This window comes from Petromyzon marinus, unplaced genomic scaffold, assembly GCF_048934315.1.
Source record: "Petromyzon marinus isolate PM22_M1 ecotype Great Lakes invasive population unplaced genomic scaffold, UKy_Petmar_22M1.pri1.0 PM_G_Scaffold_7, whole genome shotgun sequence".
Lineage (NCBI taxonomy): Eukaryota > Metazoa > Chordata > Hyperoartia > Petromyzontiformes > Petromyzontidae > Petromyzon > Petromyzon marinus.
In genome coordinates this window covers 5,986,061-6,003,223 of record NW_027423024.1, presented here as the reverse complement: position 1 = coordinate 6,003,223, position 17,163 = coordinate 5,986,061, and the positions used below count along the sequence as shown (strand labels likewise).

The following is a 17,163-nucleotide window of genomic DNA, read 5'->3' as shown; positions in this document are numbered from 1 at the left end:
CTACAACATCCTCAGCAAGGCGAATCCTCTGAGAATGTGGCCAGAGGCGTGGCTAGGCCCCGCCTCCGGCCACGCCCTCTCGTGGAACCTTTCGCAAAGGTTACCGGAGTAACTCGGCTAGCCCCACCTGTTGCCTTTGCCCCAGATGCCCCTCCTTCCCTGATTGGTTGTTACCTCTGTGGCCGTACCCGTGAAGCCCTTTCCAGGCCAGCGGGTGTCACCCTGTCATGTCAGCAGGTGTCACCCTGTCATGTCAGCAGGTGTCACCCTGTGATGTCAGCAGGTGTCACCCTGTGATGTCAGCAGGTGTCACCCTGTCATGTCAGCAGGTGTCACCCTGTGATGTCAGCAGGTGTCACCCTGTGATGTCAGCAGGTATCACCCTGTGATGTCAGCAGGTGTCACCCTGTGATGTCAGCAGGTGTTACCCTGTCAAGTCAGCAGGTGTCACCCTGTGATGTCAGCAGGTGTCACCCTGTCATGTCAGCAGGTGTCACCCTGTGATGTCAGCAGGTGTCACCCTGTGATGTCAGCAGGTGTCACCCTGTCACTTGCACTTTAATGAAAACCGACAACAGAATCCTTGAAGAAAAAACGAATTCAGGTGTTTGACATGTCGACGCCATTTCGTTTTGAAAATGTAGCGGAGAAAAATATATATTGTTCACATCGCATTCTGTTTTGTCAATAATCTCTGTAACGTGTGCCTGCTCTGCAAGCCATACATTAACCCCTTTCTTTCTCAATTTAATTCCCAGCATGCAATTCTCCAAGCCTCAGATTTTTTAACATATTTCGCACAACTTTAATCCTGGTAAATATATTATTTTCTTTAAAAACACAAGCATTATATTTAGTCTATTGCATGGCTAAAGTATTCTAAGTAAAAATATAAATTGTATTAAGCCAATGTTAGATCATCGCTATGATAAATATATTTCTACCCTACAATATACAAATCTACATTGTGATAATTTTTCAATTCTACTTTTATTAACTTACAAATATAGTGTCTAGGACACATTTTCAAAGAAATATTTCATGTACCCAGACAATATTTGCACGTGGCCACATAAAAAAAACTTGCAGACTGCATACGTAGCTATGACAACAGAATCCTTGAAGAAAAAACGAATTCAGGTGTTTGACATTTCGTTTTGTACGGGAGAAAAATATATATTGTTCACATCGCATTCTGATGTCAAAACATTTGATTCTTTATAAAATTGAAAAACCCTTGAACAACTTTGCTGCACACGGAGATGTCCGTGCACCGCCTCGTTTCCACAGCTTCTATCCCGGTGCCATTTGTATTTCATGCACATACCGCTGTTAAGAGTTTGATGTTTGATTGATTTTCAATTTAGGTGTTTTTTTCCTGTAATGTTTTTTTGTAAATTTTTTAGTGGAAATAAAGTCCTGAAAAGTCTCTTCCTCTCTCTCCACTCTCTCGGCCGAGTCTCTGCCACTTTTGGTTCTGAGTGTCGCATGTTTGGGATCCTTCTTTCCCTCCTCTGTGAATTTAATTTGATTTGCTGATTTACACGTCAACATATTTAAGACTTTTTCCTAATCATTACCAACGTTTCCATGGCCAGGCACTTTAGAGTAACTTATTACCTTTTCCCACAGCATCATAATATAATTTTCCTAGATCATCACCTTCATAGCTTTGATCCATTACCAATTTTTTTTTTCAAATTTTCTTGCTGTGGTTTTCACACGTGATGATGATTGCTTGTGTTGCAGTCGAAACGTCGTGAGAATTTTATTGTTTTATATTTTTATTATTTTATTGTTTTCCTTATACGTAACTTTACCGAAAGAACCAAGAATATGAATCCCTGCAGTCACGAAAGCTTTAAATCTAAATTCAATCACCAATGGTTTACTGGTTCGTTTCTGTATTTTCTTATGCCACCGTCTTTCCCCGTGGGACCATGTGGCATGAAGTTGTGTCGCACATAAACAGAATCGGTGCACATCACGATTTTCCGTACTCGACTGTCAGTTGCCATCCCCGGGGCAATGTGCACATTTGTCGACTCGGCGAATCGATTTGATTTCGGGTCCCGTTGGGTCGCCCCTTTTGTGCTTTTGCGTGAGCCGGATTTCAACACAATTCCCGATCCGTTGTGGTGCCACGGTCTCGGAGCAACTCTGCCAGCGCCTCGACTCCCCCCGTGGCCCCCCACACCGAGCACGCACCTGCAGCGCGCGCACGTAGCGTCCTGGCGGGGGTTTGCCCGTCACGACGGGTTTTCATCCGAAGGGTCTCTGGGATGAAAGTCCCGCGGTTTCCCGGCGCCAGGAGAATGGCCGACCCTCGCAGAGCGAGTCACATTGCGGCGCCCCTGAGTTGGCTTCAAATTGTTTGGGCGCGCGAAGGTTCGCCGGGTCAGCGGCGACGAGTCACACACGACGCTGCCAGCCTTCTCGATCCGCTCGCGGCATCCGTGCGACGCCGGCGAGCACCGCTACGAGGCGGCGATAGGCAAAGTTCCCTTTCGTCTTCGTCCCTCCGACTCTCACGGCGTCCGCGCGACGCCGTGAGCACGGCCGCGAGGTACGTGACGGGGCGTGCGAGCATTTGCGGACTTGGGTAGCGGTAGGCCTAGGCTCCACTCGTAGAATATTCCCTCCGGGCGGTGCAGGGTTTGCGCCACGAATAAAAGTTAGAAGAGAGCATCGGTGTGGTGCGTGTGTGATCCCTGTGCGGAGCGGCTGTGTGGGCAGATGCGCGGCGAGAGCGAGGGCGGAGCCGCGGCCGGAGCTCATGCGTTGAGATCATCGCCCGTCGGCGGGGCCGCGAGTGGGCCGCCGCGTGCTGCGTCAGCGTCAGCCGTAGTGGGCGCGCGGCGTGCACGGACGCGCGTTGAGATAATCGCCCGCAGGTGCGAGACCGTTCGGGCCCCATGTTAAGGACGGCTGCGGTGCGCGCGGGGGTGCGTGGGTTTACTCCGTGCGGCCGTGAGCCAGCAGCACGAGTCTGTCCCTCGGAGAGGGCGCTAGCGCGGGGGGCCCGATCGCTCGGTCGGCGGGGGCCCGGCGGGAGCCGACCGACGCGGTGGAGGAGGCGGCGGAAGGGGCGGACGTCGCGCCCCACCTGCCCAGCGAGGGCGGTGGGGTGGACGTCGGCCCCCACACCGCCATGGCCCTGTACACGTTAAAGTGTTGAGCACAAACTCAAGGAGCAGGGAAAATGGTAATGTTGCTTGGATTTAATTTTAATATCATTGCAACTGTATAGTTTTGATATGTTTTATTGAAAAACATTCACGTGCATTGGCATGTCCCTCTGTCTCAAACATTAATAATGTATCATCTGCAAATGTCCTTTAGCAATGTAAATGTTTGTTCAACATTGGTATGCAGCTTGAAGAATGATGGAGTCTTATAACTGAAGACACTTTGGATTTTCAATCAAAATTTACAAATAATCCACTCTACCATAAACATGCTACATTCCAGCTAAAGTATAGTAGTATATTACTGTAAAGTAGTATGGTGTATAGCACAGATATTTTGTACAAACCCAGCGAGATGGGAGTGCTGCTTTGATGCATTACGCTAACCCCTAAGGGTACAATTTTATTTTTACAGTTTCAATCGGACCAAGTACCTGGGGAGGTTTATCCCAAGTCAACGTGGCTTAAAATCTGCCATGCTGAAATAAAATATCTGGACGTTATTGCTTCTGATGTGAGTGCAGGACTCGCTATCCATGCCAAGGTGCGGAGGCTCATTTGGGCGACCAAAGGAATTCCGAATGCATGTTACAATAACGTTCATTTCAGATGACTGGATTCATTTGGTAGAGTGCTCCAACTTGGGCAGAGATATCTGGCTGGAAAGTGATGTGGTTAAAACGTTTGTCTCGCAGTTTTAAAGGTTGCAATTTCAAAATACAGTTTGGGCATCAGAGCTCAATAAATTGAGTACTACTCTGTGTGAGGTTAACAGGAGTCATCCAATGGAGAGACTGGGCTACGCCATATAAATGTGGAATTTATATCAGTTGACAGGTCAAACGTACTCTTTGTCCTTTTTGGTCACTTTATTATTATTATAGGCTAGTGGTGTTTGTGTGTTTTAATCACACAGATGGGGGGGGGGGGGCATTGCACCTCGCTACACCCATCCACTGCTGACGGTAGAGGTTGTGTCTGTGTGTGTACACACACAGACATTGTACACACACACAGTGTACACACACAGATTGTACATTCACAGAGTGTACACACACACAGTGTACACACACAGTGTATACACACACAGTGTACACACACACACTGTACACACACAGTGTACACACACACAGTGTACACAGACACAGTGTACACACACAGTGTACACACACACACACTGTACACAGACAGTGTACACACACACACAGTGTAAACACACATAGAGTGTACACACACAGTGTACACACACACAGTGTAAACACAGTGTACACACACACAGTGTACACAGACACAGTGTACACACACACACAGTGTACACACACCCACTGTACACACACAGTGTACACACACACAGTGTACACAGACACAGTGTACACACACACAGACAGTGTACACACACACACAGTGTAAACACACATAGAGTGTACACACACAGTGTACACACACAGTGTAAACACACACAGTGTACACACACACAGTGTACACACACAGTGTAAACACACAGTATAAACACACACAGAGTGTACACACACACACAGTGTAAACACAGAGTGTACACACACAGTGTAAACACACAGTGTAAACACACAGTGTACACACACAGAGTGTACACACACATTGTGTACACACACACATGTACACACACACACATTGTGTACACACACAGTGTACACACACAGTGTACACACTGTGCACACACAGTGTACACACACACACAGTGTACACACACACAGTGTACACACACAGAGTATACACACAGTGTACACACACAATGTACACACACACAGTGTACACACACACAGACACAGTGTACACACACACAGTGTACGTGTACACACAGTGTACACACACTGTGTACACACACAGTGTACACACACTGTGTACACACACACTGTGTACACACACACAGTGTACACACACAGTGTACACACAGTGTACACACACAGTGTACACACACTGTGTACACACACACTGTGTACACACACACAGTGTACACACAGTATATACACACAGTGTACACACAATAATGTCCACGTTGTTGTAGCTGAGCCCACGCACCCAAGGGAGGGAGCAATGAAAATGAATCTAAATCAACTTAAACTCCAATCCCGCTCTGTGACGTCACCACTCAGCATTACTTCATCGGCGTGAAACGCCAGGGGGAGGTGTACCTCGCTAGTGACGTCATGTCAACAAGGTATTACACCGCGCTCTTGAGCGTGACGTCAGCTCCGCTTGTGTCACTGCCGATTGCGTTCCAGTGCCAATCCTTATTTGGGCAAAGCTACGCCCAGTGACGGCAACTTGTCCCATGTGTCCACGACACATGGGACAAGTAATATTAACATAATTTATTCACTATTTAGTTACGGACCCGCTCATTGTGGGAGGAGCGTGTATCGTTCCCCGGATCTGACGTCACGTCACCTGCTGCCGCGTGACGTCACGAGGTAACACTGCACTGAAATCCGAGGTGAGAACTTCTCATTGCGATTGTGGTGTGGCGGTTGTGGTGGTTGTTGTTTACCAAGGTAGAGCCTCTCTCGTAGGGATGTCAGTTGAGTAGCAGCGAGCATGGGAATCGATGTCCAGGTTGGAACTTTACAACGCGGGGCCTAGCCACGCGGGGCCTTGCCTCCTGCCCTCGCCTGATTGCATTCACTTTAATTATCTCGCTTAACTTTAATTTGTCTTCACCCGGCTCGCCACTCTGTAACTTTGTTTTATTGTAAATATTCAAGCAGTTTTTATTTTTTCCACCAGGCCAAGCCCGCTTGAGCTGCTATACCGCTCTTGTTATCAGAAGCGACCTGCCCACAACAACAATAACAACAACAAGGTGGGACTTGATAATTGTTTTTTTACACCGAAACAACTTTCTTTTTGGCGTCTTCTGGTCCAACACCAACATGAGACGAGGCTCTAAAGAAAGTTGTCTCGGGTGTGGACCAATCAATTTCAAGGACAGTGCCACATACATTATCAGAGTTGTTGTTTTTTGTTTGCATTCTGACCGCAGGTATTGTGGTCAATGTAAACATGACTCCTTGTAAAAAAGGTGTCAGTTTTGTTGCCAGATAAAAGGGTAAAAAACCAATTATCATTTTGTTACTGGCAAATGAGGTTTCCAATGGTGTAAGGTGGGGCTTGTCAACAGCGTGGTGGTCACTCTAGACGCCTTGGCGGTGTTCACTCTAGACACGTGGCGGTGTTCACTCTAGACGCGTGGCGGTGTTCACTCTAGACACGTGGCGGTGTTCACTCTAGACACGTGGCGGTGTTCACTTTAGACGCTTGGTGGTGTTCACTCTAGACGCGTGGAGGTGTTCATTCTCTACATGTAGAGGGGAGACCGTGGGATCGGAAAGGAAATCCGCACGACCACGGGGAGAGAGAGAGAAACGCAGCCTCGGCTGTGTTGATTGATCCTCAATTAACTACTTGGTGGAGTGAGGAAGCATTAATACTGAGCAGGTGAAGGTGGCCAGGCGTGGGTCTGGACACACCACCACCTGTGAACCATGCCAGTGTGTGACAGTGGTGGAGCCAGTGGGGGTGGAGTGGCACGTGCCCCCCAACGATCCGATAGAAATCCCTAATTTTGATAGGATCATTGGGGTTTATTAGTAACGAACTTCACTACCCAGCTTCGCCCGGAACTTGGATTCTTGTCTTTGGTTAACTTCGCATTCCCTTCTATTTAACTGAAAAACCCTGAAAAGAATTGATGCTTGCAAGAAAGAAAAAAGCCAAAACAAATCAATTTTAGATTTAAAGCTTCCGTGACTGCTAGGATCCATACTCTTTGGTTCTATTTGGTAAAGTCACGTAGGTGAAAATAAAATAACAAAAAATCACGACGTTTCGGCCACAACACAAGCGGCCTTCATCAGGTGAAGGGACGAGACTGTCTGGAGGACAGCGCTGGAGTGGGAGAAGCCACGCTTAGATCACGACCTTTAAGCTGTGTGAGAAGAAAAACACAAAGCGCCTTGACAAAGGAATTAGCATTGAAATGGCTCATTGAAATAGCTAAGTTAAAGTATACACATCTGCAGAGGTAACCCTTGACAAAGGAATTAGCATAGAATTTAGCATTGAAATAGCTGAGTGATTAGCTTGTAACTGGTCACAGAAATAGCTATGTTAAAGTCAGAGCATATACATTCACCGAGGCACCTAGTACTCATCAAACAGGAGAATTTAGCGAAACACAACCACGCTCAGACAGCGGACCTTTAAACTGTGTGCGAGCAACAAGGTGTTCTGACAAAGAAATTTGCATAAAAATTAGCATTTGATTGGCGGATTTTAGGAAAGAGGTGGTGTACGTGCCGTTTGGCGCGGGGGGGGGGGAGGGGGGGAGGGGAGTTTACCTATTGATGGTGTGAAAAGGGAATTTATAAGAGCTGCGAAAGTTTGGGGTACCACTACTTGAAAAATATATTGTACCATTGAAATTAGTTTAATGTTTAGTTCGGTTTAGAACATCTTTCCAATGGTTGCTTAATTTGAAACCATCCTCTCGGTTGAAATTGTGTCTGTGTTTGTAGATCTGAATTGCTTCATGAACAAATCTCTGATAAAAGCCCGTGGGTTTGCAAAGAACCTTGGTATCGGAGAAAATTATATCGTGATCCCCCACAGCGTTGTAACAGTGATCAGCCACGGCAGAAGAATTCGTTTTGCCGTGTTTCAAATCTGATTTGTGCTCGCGAATTCGGTCAGAGACATGTCGCTTTGTCTCACCGATGTAGCAATCACCGCAGGTACAACTCAATTTGTAAACCCCGGGGTACTGTAAATCAGGAATGACATCCTTCACGGATGGAATCAGATCACGAATTTTGTGTACTGTATTGAACCGGACCTGGATCTTGTGTTTGTTTAGAATTTTGGAAATCTTTTTAGTAACGCCTGCTATATATGGAAGTGTGATGGTTTTGACCGGAGTATCAAGTGGTTGTTTCTGTATGGAGGGAGAGACAGCTTGGTGGATGGTACGGTCAGAGTAACCATTCCTTTTGAGGGCCAGGTGTACATGTTTTAATTCACTGGTCAGGTGGTGTTGGTCGGAAATGTAATGAGCCCTATGGTATAAAGTTTTGATGAGATAATTCTTTTGGGCTGGGTGGTAGTGGGAATCAGGTTTCAAGTAGGAATCTGTGTGGGTGGGTTTCCTGTAGACAGAATGCCCCAATGAGCCATCAGGTCTCCTCTCAAACAGAACGGCTAAGAATGGTAGCTTGCCATCTTTCTCCACTTCCATGGTGAATTTGATGGCGGGATGTCTGGAATTGATGTGGTGTAGGAAAAGGTTCAGAGCTGGGAGGCCATGTGGCCAAATGACGAAAGTGTCATCCACATTTCTCTTCCACAGGGAAGGTCTGAGTGTGGAAGTCTGGATGGCGTCTGATTCAAATTTCTCCATGAAAATATTGGCTATCACTCGTGATAAGGGGGATCCCATGGGGGTACCCTCATTTTGTTTGTAGAAGGAGCCATTCCAAGTAAAGTAGGTATTGTTGAGGCAGTGCCTAACCAGTGCAGGTGTGTCAGGGTCTAGTCCATGTTGGACCAAATTTTCAATTATTTCAATGGTATCAGGTACTGGGACCTTGGTGAACAAAGAGACCACATCGAAGCTGACAAGGATATCGTCAGGGGACAGTACAACGTCTTTGACCATAGAGACCAATTGGGCTGAGTTAAGTACTGCTGAGGCAGTCTTGCCAGTGAAAGGCAGCAAGGCATCTGACAGAAAACGGGCTAGTCTATAGGTAGGGGAGTTGATCGTGGATACGAAGGGTCGAAGTGGGGTTCCTTCTTTATGAATCTTGGGAAGACCATAGAATCTAGGGGGTCTTGCAGCAGAAGGTTTTAGGGAGGGACATTTAGTTGGGTCGATTAGGGAGGTCGAACTTGTGATGATCTTGTTGGTTTTTATCGCTAGGCTATTAGTAGGGTTATTTTTTTATTTTTGAGTAACTTCCATCGTTGAGCAGATTCTGGATTTTGTTGTTGTATGAATCTTTATCCATAATAACAGTAGCGTTGCCTTTATCGGCTGAGAGGATGACTATATCACTTCTGTTTTTTAAATTCGCGAGTTCAGAGCGTTCATTTTTGCTGATGTTACTAATGCGTTTCTTAGCATTCTTAAGAATAGTGGCTATTTCAGCTCTCGCAACGTCTGCTTGGATGTGTCCTACGCCTTTGAGGGCTACATCGACCTGAGAGATGATATCATCTATTGGTATGTGTTTTGGGGTGACAGCAAAATTTAGTCCCCTAGCCAGTACTGTTTTCAGATTGTCCGAAATTGGGGTGCTACTCTGATTAATGACGATTTTGTTAACATCTAGTTTTGTTATATGTGGAACTGGGTTCTTCTTTGATAGGTGGTTGAATTTAGAAATCAGGTTACCTTTACATTTGACTGACAGTGACTCAGCAGAAGAAGCAGTCATGTTGTCTACGTGATTCCAATCAGAAGGTGACATTTTTTGTGTTAACATTAAATGGGCTTGTAGGAGAGTCCTGTGTAAAGTATCGAGTTCAAATCGGAGTAGCCTTATCCTCTCTGAGATTAAAGATAGGCTGGCCTTAAGCTGAAACTGTTTAGAATTCGGAGAAGATACAGCAGCAGAAGTGAGTGTGAAAGCGATGGGTATTACCTTGTGATCGCGGCATCTTTTGAGGAAGGTCAGCGTCTCAATGAGTTGCGACTTCTTGTCCCGTTGTTTGTTAAAAGCTCTAACAGATAGGTGAAAGCCCTCCCCATAGAGGTTATCAATTCTAGATTTAAAGCTTTCGTGACTGCTAGGATCCATACTCTTTGGTTCTATTGGGTAAAGTCACGTAGGTGAAAATAAAATAACAAAAAATCACGACGTTTCGGCCACAACACAAGCGGCCTTCATCAGGTGAAGGGACGAGACTGTCTGGAGGACAGCGCTGGAGTGGGAGAAGCCACGCTTAGATCACGACCTTTAAGCTGTGTGAGAAGAAAAACACAAAGCGCCTTGACAAAGGAATTAGCATATAATTTAGCATTGAAATGGCTCATTGAAATAGCTAAGTTAAAGTATACACATCCGCAGAGGTACCCCTTGACAAAGGAATTAGCATAGAATTTAGCATTGAAATAGCTGAGTGATTAGCTTGTAACTGGTCACAGAAATAGCTATGTTAAAGTCAGAGCATATACATTCACCGAGGCACCAAGTACTCATCAAACAGGAGAATTTAGCGAAACACAACCACGCTCAGACAGCGGACCTTTAAACTGTGTGCGAGCAAACAAGGTGTTCTGACAAAGAAATTTGCATAAAAATTAGCATTTGATTGGCGGATTTTAGGAAAGAGGTGGTGTACGTGCCGTTTGGTGCGGGGGGGAAGGGGGGGGAGGGGGAGTTTACCTATTGATGGTGTGAAAAGGGAATTTATAAGAGCTGCGAAAGTTTGGGGTACCACTACTTAAAAAATATACTGTATCATTGAAATTAGTTTAATGTTTTGTTCGGTTTAGAACATCTTTCCAATGGTTGCTTAATTTGAAACCATCCTCTCGGTTGAAATTGTGTCTGTGTTTGTAGATCTGAATTGCTTCATGAACAAATCTCTGATAACAGCCCGTGGGTTTGCAAAGAACCTTGGTATCGGAGAAAATTATATCGTGATCCCCCACAGCGTTGTATCAGTGATCAGCCACGGCAGAAGAATTCGTTTTGCCGTGTTTCAAATCTGATTTGTGCTCGCGAATTCGGTCAGAGACATGTCGCTTTGTCTCATCGATATAGCAATCACCACAGGTACAACTCAATTTGTAAACCCCGGGGTACTGTAAATCAGGAATGACATCCTTCACGGATGGGATCAGATCACGAATTTTGTGCACTGTATTGAACCGGACCTGGATCTTGTGTTTGTTTAGAATTTTGGAAATCTTTTTAGTAACGCCTGCTATATATGGAAGTGTGATGGTTTTGACCGGAGTATCAAGTGGTTGTTTCTGTATGGAGGGAGAGACAGCTTGGTGGATGGTACGGTCAGAGTAACCATTCCTTTTGAGGGCCAGGTGTACATGTTTTAATTCACTGGTCAGGTGGTGTTGGTCCGAAATGTAATGAGCCCTATGGTATAAAGTTTTGATGAGAGATTTATTTTGGGCTGGGTGGTGGTGGGAATCAGGTTTCAAGTAGGAATCTGTGTGGGTGGGTTTCCTGTAGACAAAATGCCCCAATGAGCCATCAGGTCTCCTCTCAAACAGAACATCTAAGAATGGTAGCTTGCCATCTTTCTCCACTTCCATGGTGAATTTGATGGCGGGATGTCTGGAATTAATGTGGTGTAGGAAAAGGTTCAGAACTTGGAGGCCATGTGGCCAAATGACGAAAGTGTCATCCACATATCTCTTCCACAGGGAAGGTCTGAGGGTGGAAGTCTGGATGGCGTCTGATTCAAATTTGTCCATGAAAATATTGGCTATCACTGGTGATAAGGGGGATCCCATGGGGGTACCCTCATTTTTTTTGTAGGAGCCATTCCAAGTAAAGTAGGTATTGTTGAGGCAGTGCCTAACCAGTGCAGGTGTGTCGGGGTCTAGTCCATGTTGGACCAAATTTTCAATTATTTCAATGGTATCAGGTACTGGGACCTTGGTGAACAAAGAGACCACATCGAAGCTGACAAGGATATCGTCAGGGGACAGTACAACGTCTTTGACCTACGTGACTTTACCCAATAGAACCAAAGAGTATGGATCCTTGCAGTCACGAAAGCTTTAAATCTAGAAGTGTACACACACACACTGTACACGCACACAGTGTACACACACACACAGTGTACACACACACACAGTGTACACACATAGTGTACACACACACAGTGTACACACAGTGTATACACAGTGTACACACAGTGTACACACACACGGTGTACACACACACAGTGTACACACACACAGTACACACACACACTATACACAGACACACAGTGTATGCACACACAGTGTACACACACACACAGTGTACACACACACAGAGTATACACAATAATGTCCACGTTGTTGTTGCTGAGCTCACGCACCAAAGGGAGGGAGCAATGGAAAATTAATCTAAATCAACTTAAACTCCAATCCCGCTCTGTGACGTCACCACCCTGCATTACTTCATCGGCGTGAAACGCCAGGGGGAGGTGTACCTAGCTAGTGACGTCATGTCACCAAGGCATTCCCCCGTCCACCACGCTCTTGAGCGTGACGTCACCTCCGCTTGGGTCACTGCCGTTATCGGTCCAGTCGCAATCCTTATTTGGGCAAAGCTACGCCCAGTGACTGGCGGCTCATTAACATAATGTAATCTTTGAAGCCGTCGCGAATTTATTGCGACGGGTTCAGCACCTACAATATATCGAATGGCACATTAACATAATTTAATCATACTCTAATTTATTTACGGAGCAGCTCATTGTGGGAGGAGCGTGTCTCGTTGCCCATAAGTGATGTCATGTCACCTGCTGCCGCGTGACGTCATGAGGCAACAGGAAGATATCGCTTCCTGCACTGAAATCCGAGGTGAGAAATTCTCATTGCGATTGTGGTTGTTGTCGTGGTGGTTGTTGTTGTTGTTTACCAAGGTAGAGCCTCTCTCTCTCGTAGGGATGTCAGTTGAGTAGCAGCGAGCATGGGAATCGATGTCCAGGTTGGAACTTTACAACGCGGGGCCTAGCCACGCGGGGCCTTGCCTCCTGCCCTCGCCTGATTGCATTCACTTTAATTATCTCGCTTAAGTTTAATTTGTCTTCACCCGGCTCGCCACTTTGTAACTTTGTTTTATTGTCAATATTCACGCAGTTTTTATTTTATTTTGTTAGCAGGCCAAGCCCCCTTGAGCTGCTATACCGCTCTTGTTATCAGAAGCGACCTGCCCACAACAACACAAGGTGAGGCTTTGTCAACGTGTGTGAATGTTTTGACTTAAAACTTTGGTGACTGCAGGAATTAATATTCTTGGTTCTTTCGGTAAAGTCACGTAGATAGAAAATAAAATTAAAATAACAGATAATCATTTTTCTTTTTTTACAATGAAGCAAAAAACCCCACAACGTTTCTATGGCAACATTAATGTTGAAGATGCGAGGGCTTACAGGAATATTTATGACATTTGCCCTCTCATTGCGTGCCATGACAGTGCTGTTTGCACAGTCACACATAGTCACTGTAAGATGATTTTCTTGGTTGTGTTGTTGTTTTGTTGCTTGTTGTGGTTGCACCCGATTCAAGAGCCGAATGGCTCACGGGACTATAACCAAAATAAATCAAACTGAAAATAAAAAAAACTGAAACCGCGTGATGAATTTGGGAAAGTTTTTCACTGCATCTCCAAATATATATAAAAGGCAAAGTTGTGATTGTGTGTGTCCGTTCAAAATGTTTAGCGTACTTCCCGACATGCAACAAACTGTAAATGTGCCATGTGGGTACTTTCCAGACTGTACACCGTGCAAACATTATACAAATACACTTTTGTGTTTTTAGGGGGGGAGGGGAGCTCAATAATGTATAGATTTTTTGGACGGCAAGTGAGCTGTGACGTCAAATCTGTCACGTGACCCTCGCATGTGGAAGAGTAACGCGTTGTAGTGTAGTGGTTAGCATTGTCTGTGTGTGTGTATGTGTGTCTGTGTGTGTGTATCTGTGTGTGTGTGTCTGTGTGTGTGTCTGTGTGTGTGTCTGTGTGTGTGTCTGTGTGTGTCTGTGTGTGTGTATCTGTGTCTATGTGTCTGTGTGTGTGTGTGTCTGTGTGTGTATGTGTCTGTGTGTATGTGAAAGCGTAACGCATTGCAGTGTAGCGGTTAGCGCTACGCCGCACTACGAACCCGGTGACCCGAGTTCGATTGCCGCTCACGGCCACCACCGGCGACGATTATTTGAACCGCTTCTGGGCCTCCCCTAGGTCGACTCAGCCTCAAACGAGTAACTGCTGTGGTGTGAACATCGCCACTGGGGAGACAAAGGCGGCCGGACGTGGTGGATCCAAGTCCCGGGCGAAGCCGGATAGTACAGCTAGTCATGAATACATGAATGAATATAGACGTGTAAGCCACGTGTGACTGTATATATTAATTCCTCCATGGCTCGATACTGACGTGTAGATGGTGTGGATATTCTTATTTTCTGTCTGCACCTGACGCTGGTCTGATGGAGCAAAGGCAGTCAGCACAGCAAGCCGGGACGACAAGTCAACAATGCGACCAGCGTGCATACAGCACGGATCGGACTGGAAATTTGACACAGCACCAGAGAACTCGCAAAGAAGAGAAACCCTTCAAGTGCAGTGTGTGTGACAAGGCATTTGCATGGCCATCAGTTCTTGAGACCCACCAGAGAACACACACAGGAGAGAAACCCTTCAAGTGCACTGTGTGTGGGAAGGCATTTTCACAGTCATCTGCTCTTAAAATACACCAGAGAACACACACGGGAGAGAAACCTTTCAAGTGCAGTGTTTGTGGGAAGACATTTTCAGATTCATCTACTCTTAAAACACACCAGAGAACACACACGGGAGAGAAACCCTTCAAGTGCAGTGTGTGTGGGAAGGCATTTTCAGATTCATCTCATCTTCAAAGACACCAGAGAACACACACGGGAGAGAAACCCTTCAAGTGCAGTGTGTGTGGGAAGACATTTTCAGATTCATTTGCTCTTAAAACACACCAGAGAACACACACGGGAGAGAAACCCTTCAAGTGCAGTGTGTGTGTGGAAAGGCATTTTCACAGTCATTTGCTCTTAAAAAACACCAGAGAACACATACGGGAGAGAAACCCTTCAAATGCACTGTGTGTGGGAAGACATTTTCAGATTCATCTACTCTTAAAACACACCAGAGAACACACACGGGAGAGAAACCCTTCAAGTGCAGTGTGTGTGGGAAGACATTTTCATGGTCATCTGCTCTTAAAACACACCAGAGAACACACACGGGAGATAAACCCTTCAAGTGCAGTGTGTGTGGGAAGACATTTTCAGATTCATCTACTCTTAAAAAACACCACAGAACACACACGGGAGAGAAACCCTTCAGGTGCAGTGTGTGTCGGAAGACATTTTCAGGTTCATTTGCTCTTAAAACACACCAGAGAACACACACGGGAGAGAAACCCTTCAAGTGCAGTGTGTGTGGGAAGGCATTTTCAGATTCATCTCATCTTCAAAGACACCAGAGAACACACACGGGAGAGAAACCCTTCAAGTGCAGTGTGTGTGACAAGGCATTTGCATGGCCATCAGTTCTTAAGACCCACCAGAGAACTCACACAGGAGAGAAACCCTTCAGGTGCAGTGTGTGTGGGAAGGCATTTTCACGGTCATCTGCTCTTAAAATACACCAGAGAACACACACGGGAGAGAAACCCTTCAAGTGCAGTGTGTGTGTGAAGGCATTTTCAGATTCATCTACTCTTAAAAAACACCAGAGAACACACACGGGAGAGAAACCCTTCAGGTGCAGTGTGTGTGCGAAGACATTTTCATGGTCATCCGCTCTTAAAACACACCAGAGAACACACACAGGAGAGAAACCCTTCAGGTGCAGTGTGTGTGGGAAGACATTTTCAGATTCATCTACTCTTAAAACACACCAGGGATCACACACAGGAGAGAAACCCTTCAGGTGCAGTGTGTGTGGGAAGACATTTTCAGGTTCATTTGCTCTTAAAACACACCAGAGAACACACACGGGAGAGAAACCCTTCAAGTGCAGTGTGTGTGGGAAGACATTTTCAGGTTCCTCTGCTCTTAAATCACACCAGAGAACACACACGGGAGAGAAACCTTTCAAGTGCAGTGTGTGCGGGAAGGCGTTTGCACATTCATCAAATCTTCAAGTACACCAGAGTACACACACGGGAGAGAAACCCTTCAAGTGCAGTGTGTGCGGGAAGGCATTTGCACATTCATCAAATCTTCAAGTACACCAGAGAACACAGAAGCATCAAAAGATCTGCAAGGAGTGGAGTCTGAAATCAGCTTGTGAAAGTCAAAATGCCGCAATGAGCCCATCCCTCATGAAACACGAACCGGAAGAAAATCCCAGCCTGGACACTTTTAAAGGTATCGAGCTGAAATATGAAGAGGTGAAGGTAAAATGTGAAGAGGTGAAGAGGGAAGAAGTGATGGTGAAGAACGAAGAAGTGAAGGTGAAATGTGAAGATGAAGATTAAACACCAAAATGGGACCTTCACATCGATGGAGGCGACGTAAAGCAGGAGGAGAATTCTGACTGTGAGGGAGAGCGAGGCAACTCCCAGCAGTTTGTGGAAGTGGAGGTGTGGGTGGACTTCCTCCGAGACAATACAAAGTCAAGTGGAGACCCGGTAGATGTGTAAGCCAGAGACGATGTCGCTACAATAGATGCACCTTTGTCACAGGCCTTTAATGACAGGAATGTGAAGTTGAACACTCATTTCTTAGGTTCATCCTGCAGAGTAAGGGCGGCCAGTTTTTGTGGACCTGTGGGTTGGGTAGATCTCTAACCAGGAGCGAGAGACAATAAGCTCCCAAGCATTCACTATGTTATAACAATTGCATTTACACGGTGCTTGCTTTATCGCCTCAGCAACTCAAAGTTTCGTGTCGTACCTCGTCTGAAACACTCGAAGAGCATCCCCAAGTTGCAGCTGCCCCTGTGTGGCACAAGGTGGTGGCCCTGCACCGGCCTGCATGTGGACAAGAGCCTGTCAGTAGGGGGCGATGATTGATGTGTCATCCCAGTTGTGTAGTTTGTAGGCAATCTTGATTCCAAGCTTTCGTGACTGCAGGAATCCACACTCTTGAGTTCTTTCGGTAAAGTCACCACGTGGGTAGAAACATAACACATCACGGCATTTAGATCACAACACAAGCAATCGTCATCAGGTGGGACAACCACAGCAAGAGAAACTGCTGAAGAAGTAGGCGCCTACTCCA

At 46.0% G+C, this 17,163-nt stretch overlaps 1 protein-coding gene across 1 annotated transcript in view; it reads left to right on the top strand.

Moving 5' to 3' along the window:
• LOC142920190 (uncharacterized) overlaps window positions 1–17,163 on the top strand; it is a 40,642-nt gene that overhangs the window by 22,339 nt on the left and 1,140 nt on the right. Inside the window, exons 2-4 of the mRNA XM_076062657.1 lie at window positions 2,924–2,933; window positions 13,068–13,133; window positions 14,403–15,364. Of these exons, the coding sequence (XP_075918772.1) occupies window positions 2,924–2,933; window positions 13,068–13,133; window positions 14,403–15,364 (1,038 nt within the window). The remainder of the gene's footprint in view (window positions 1–2,923; window positions 2,934–13,067; window positions 13,134–14,402; window positions 15,365–17,163) is intronic.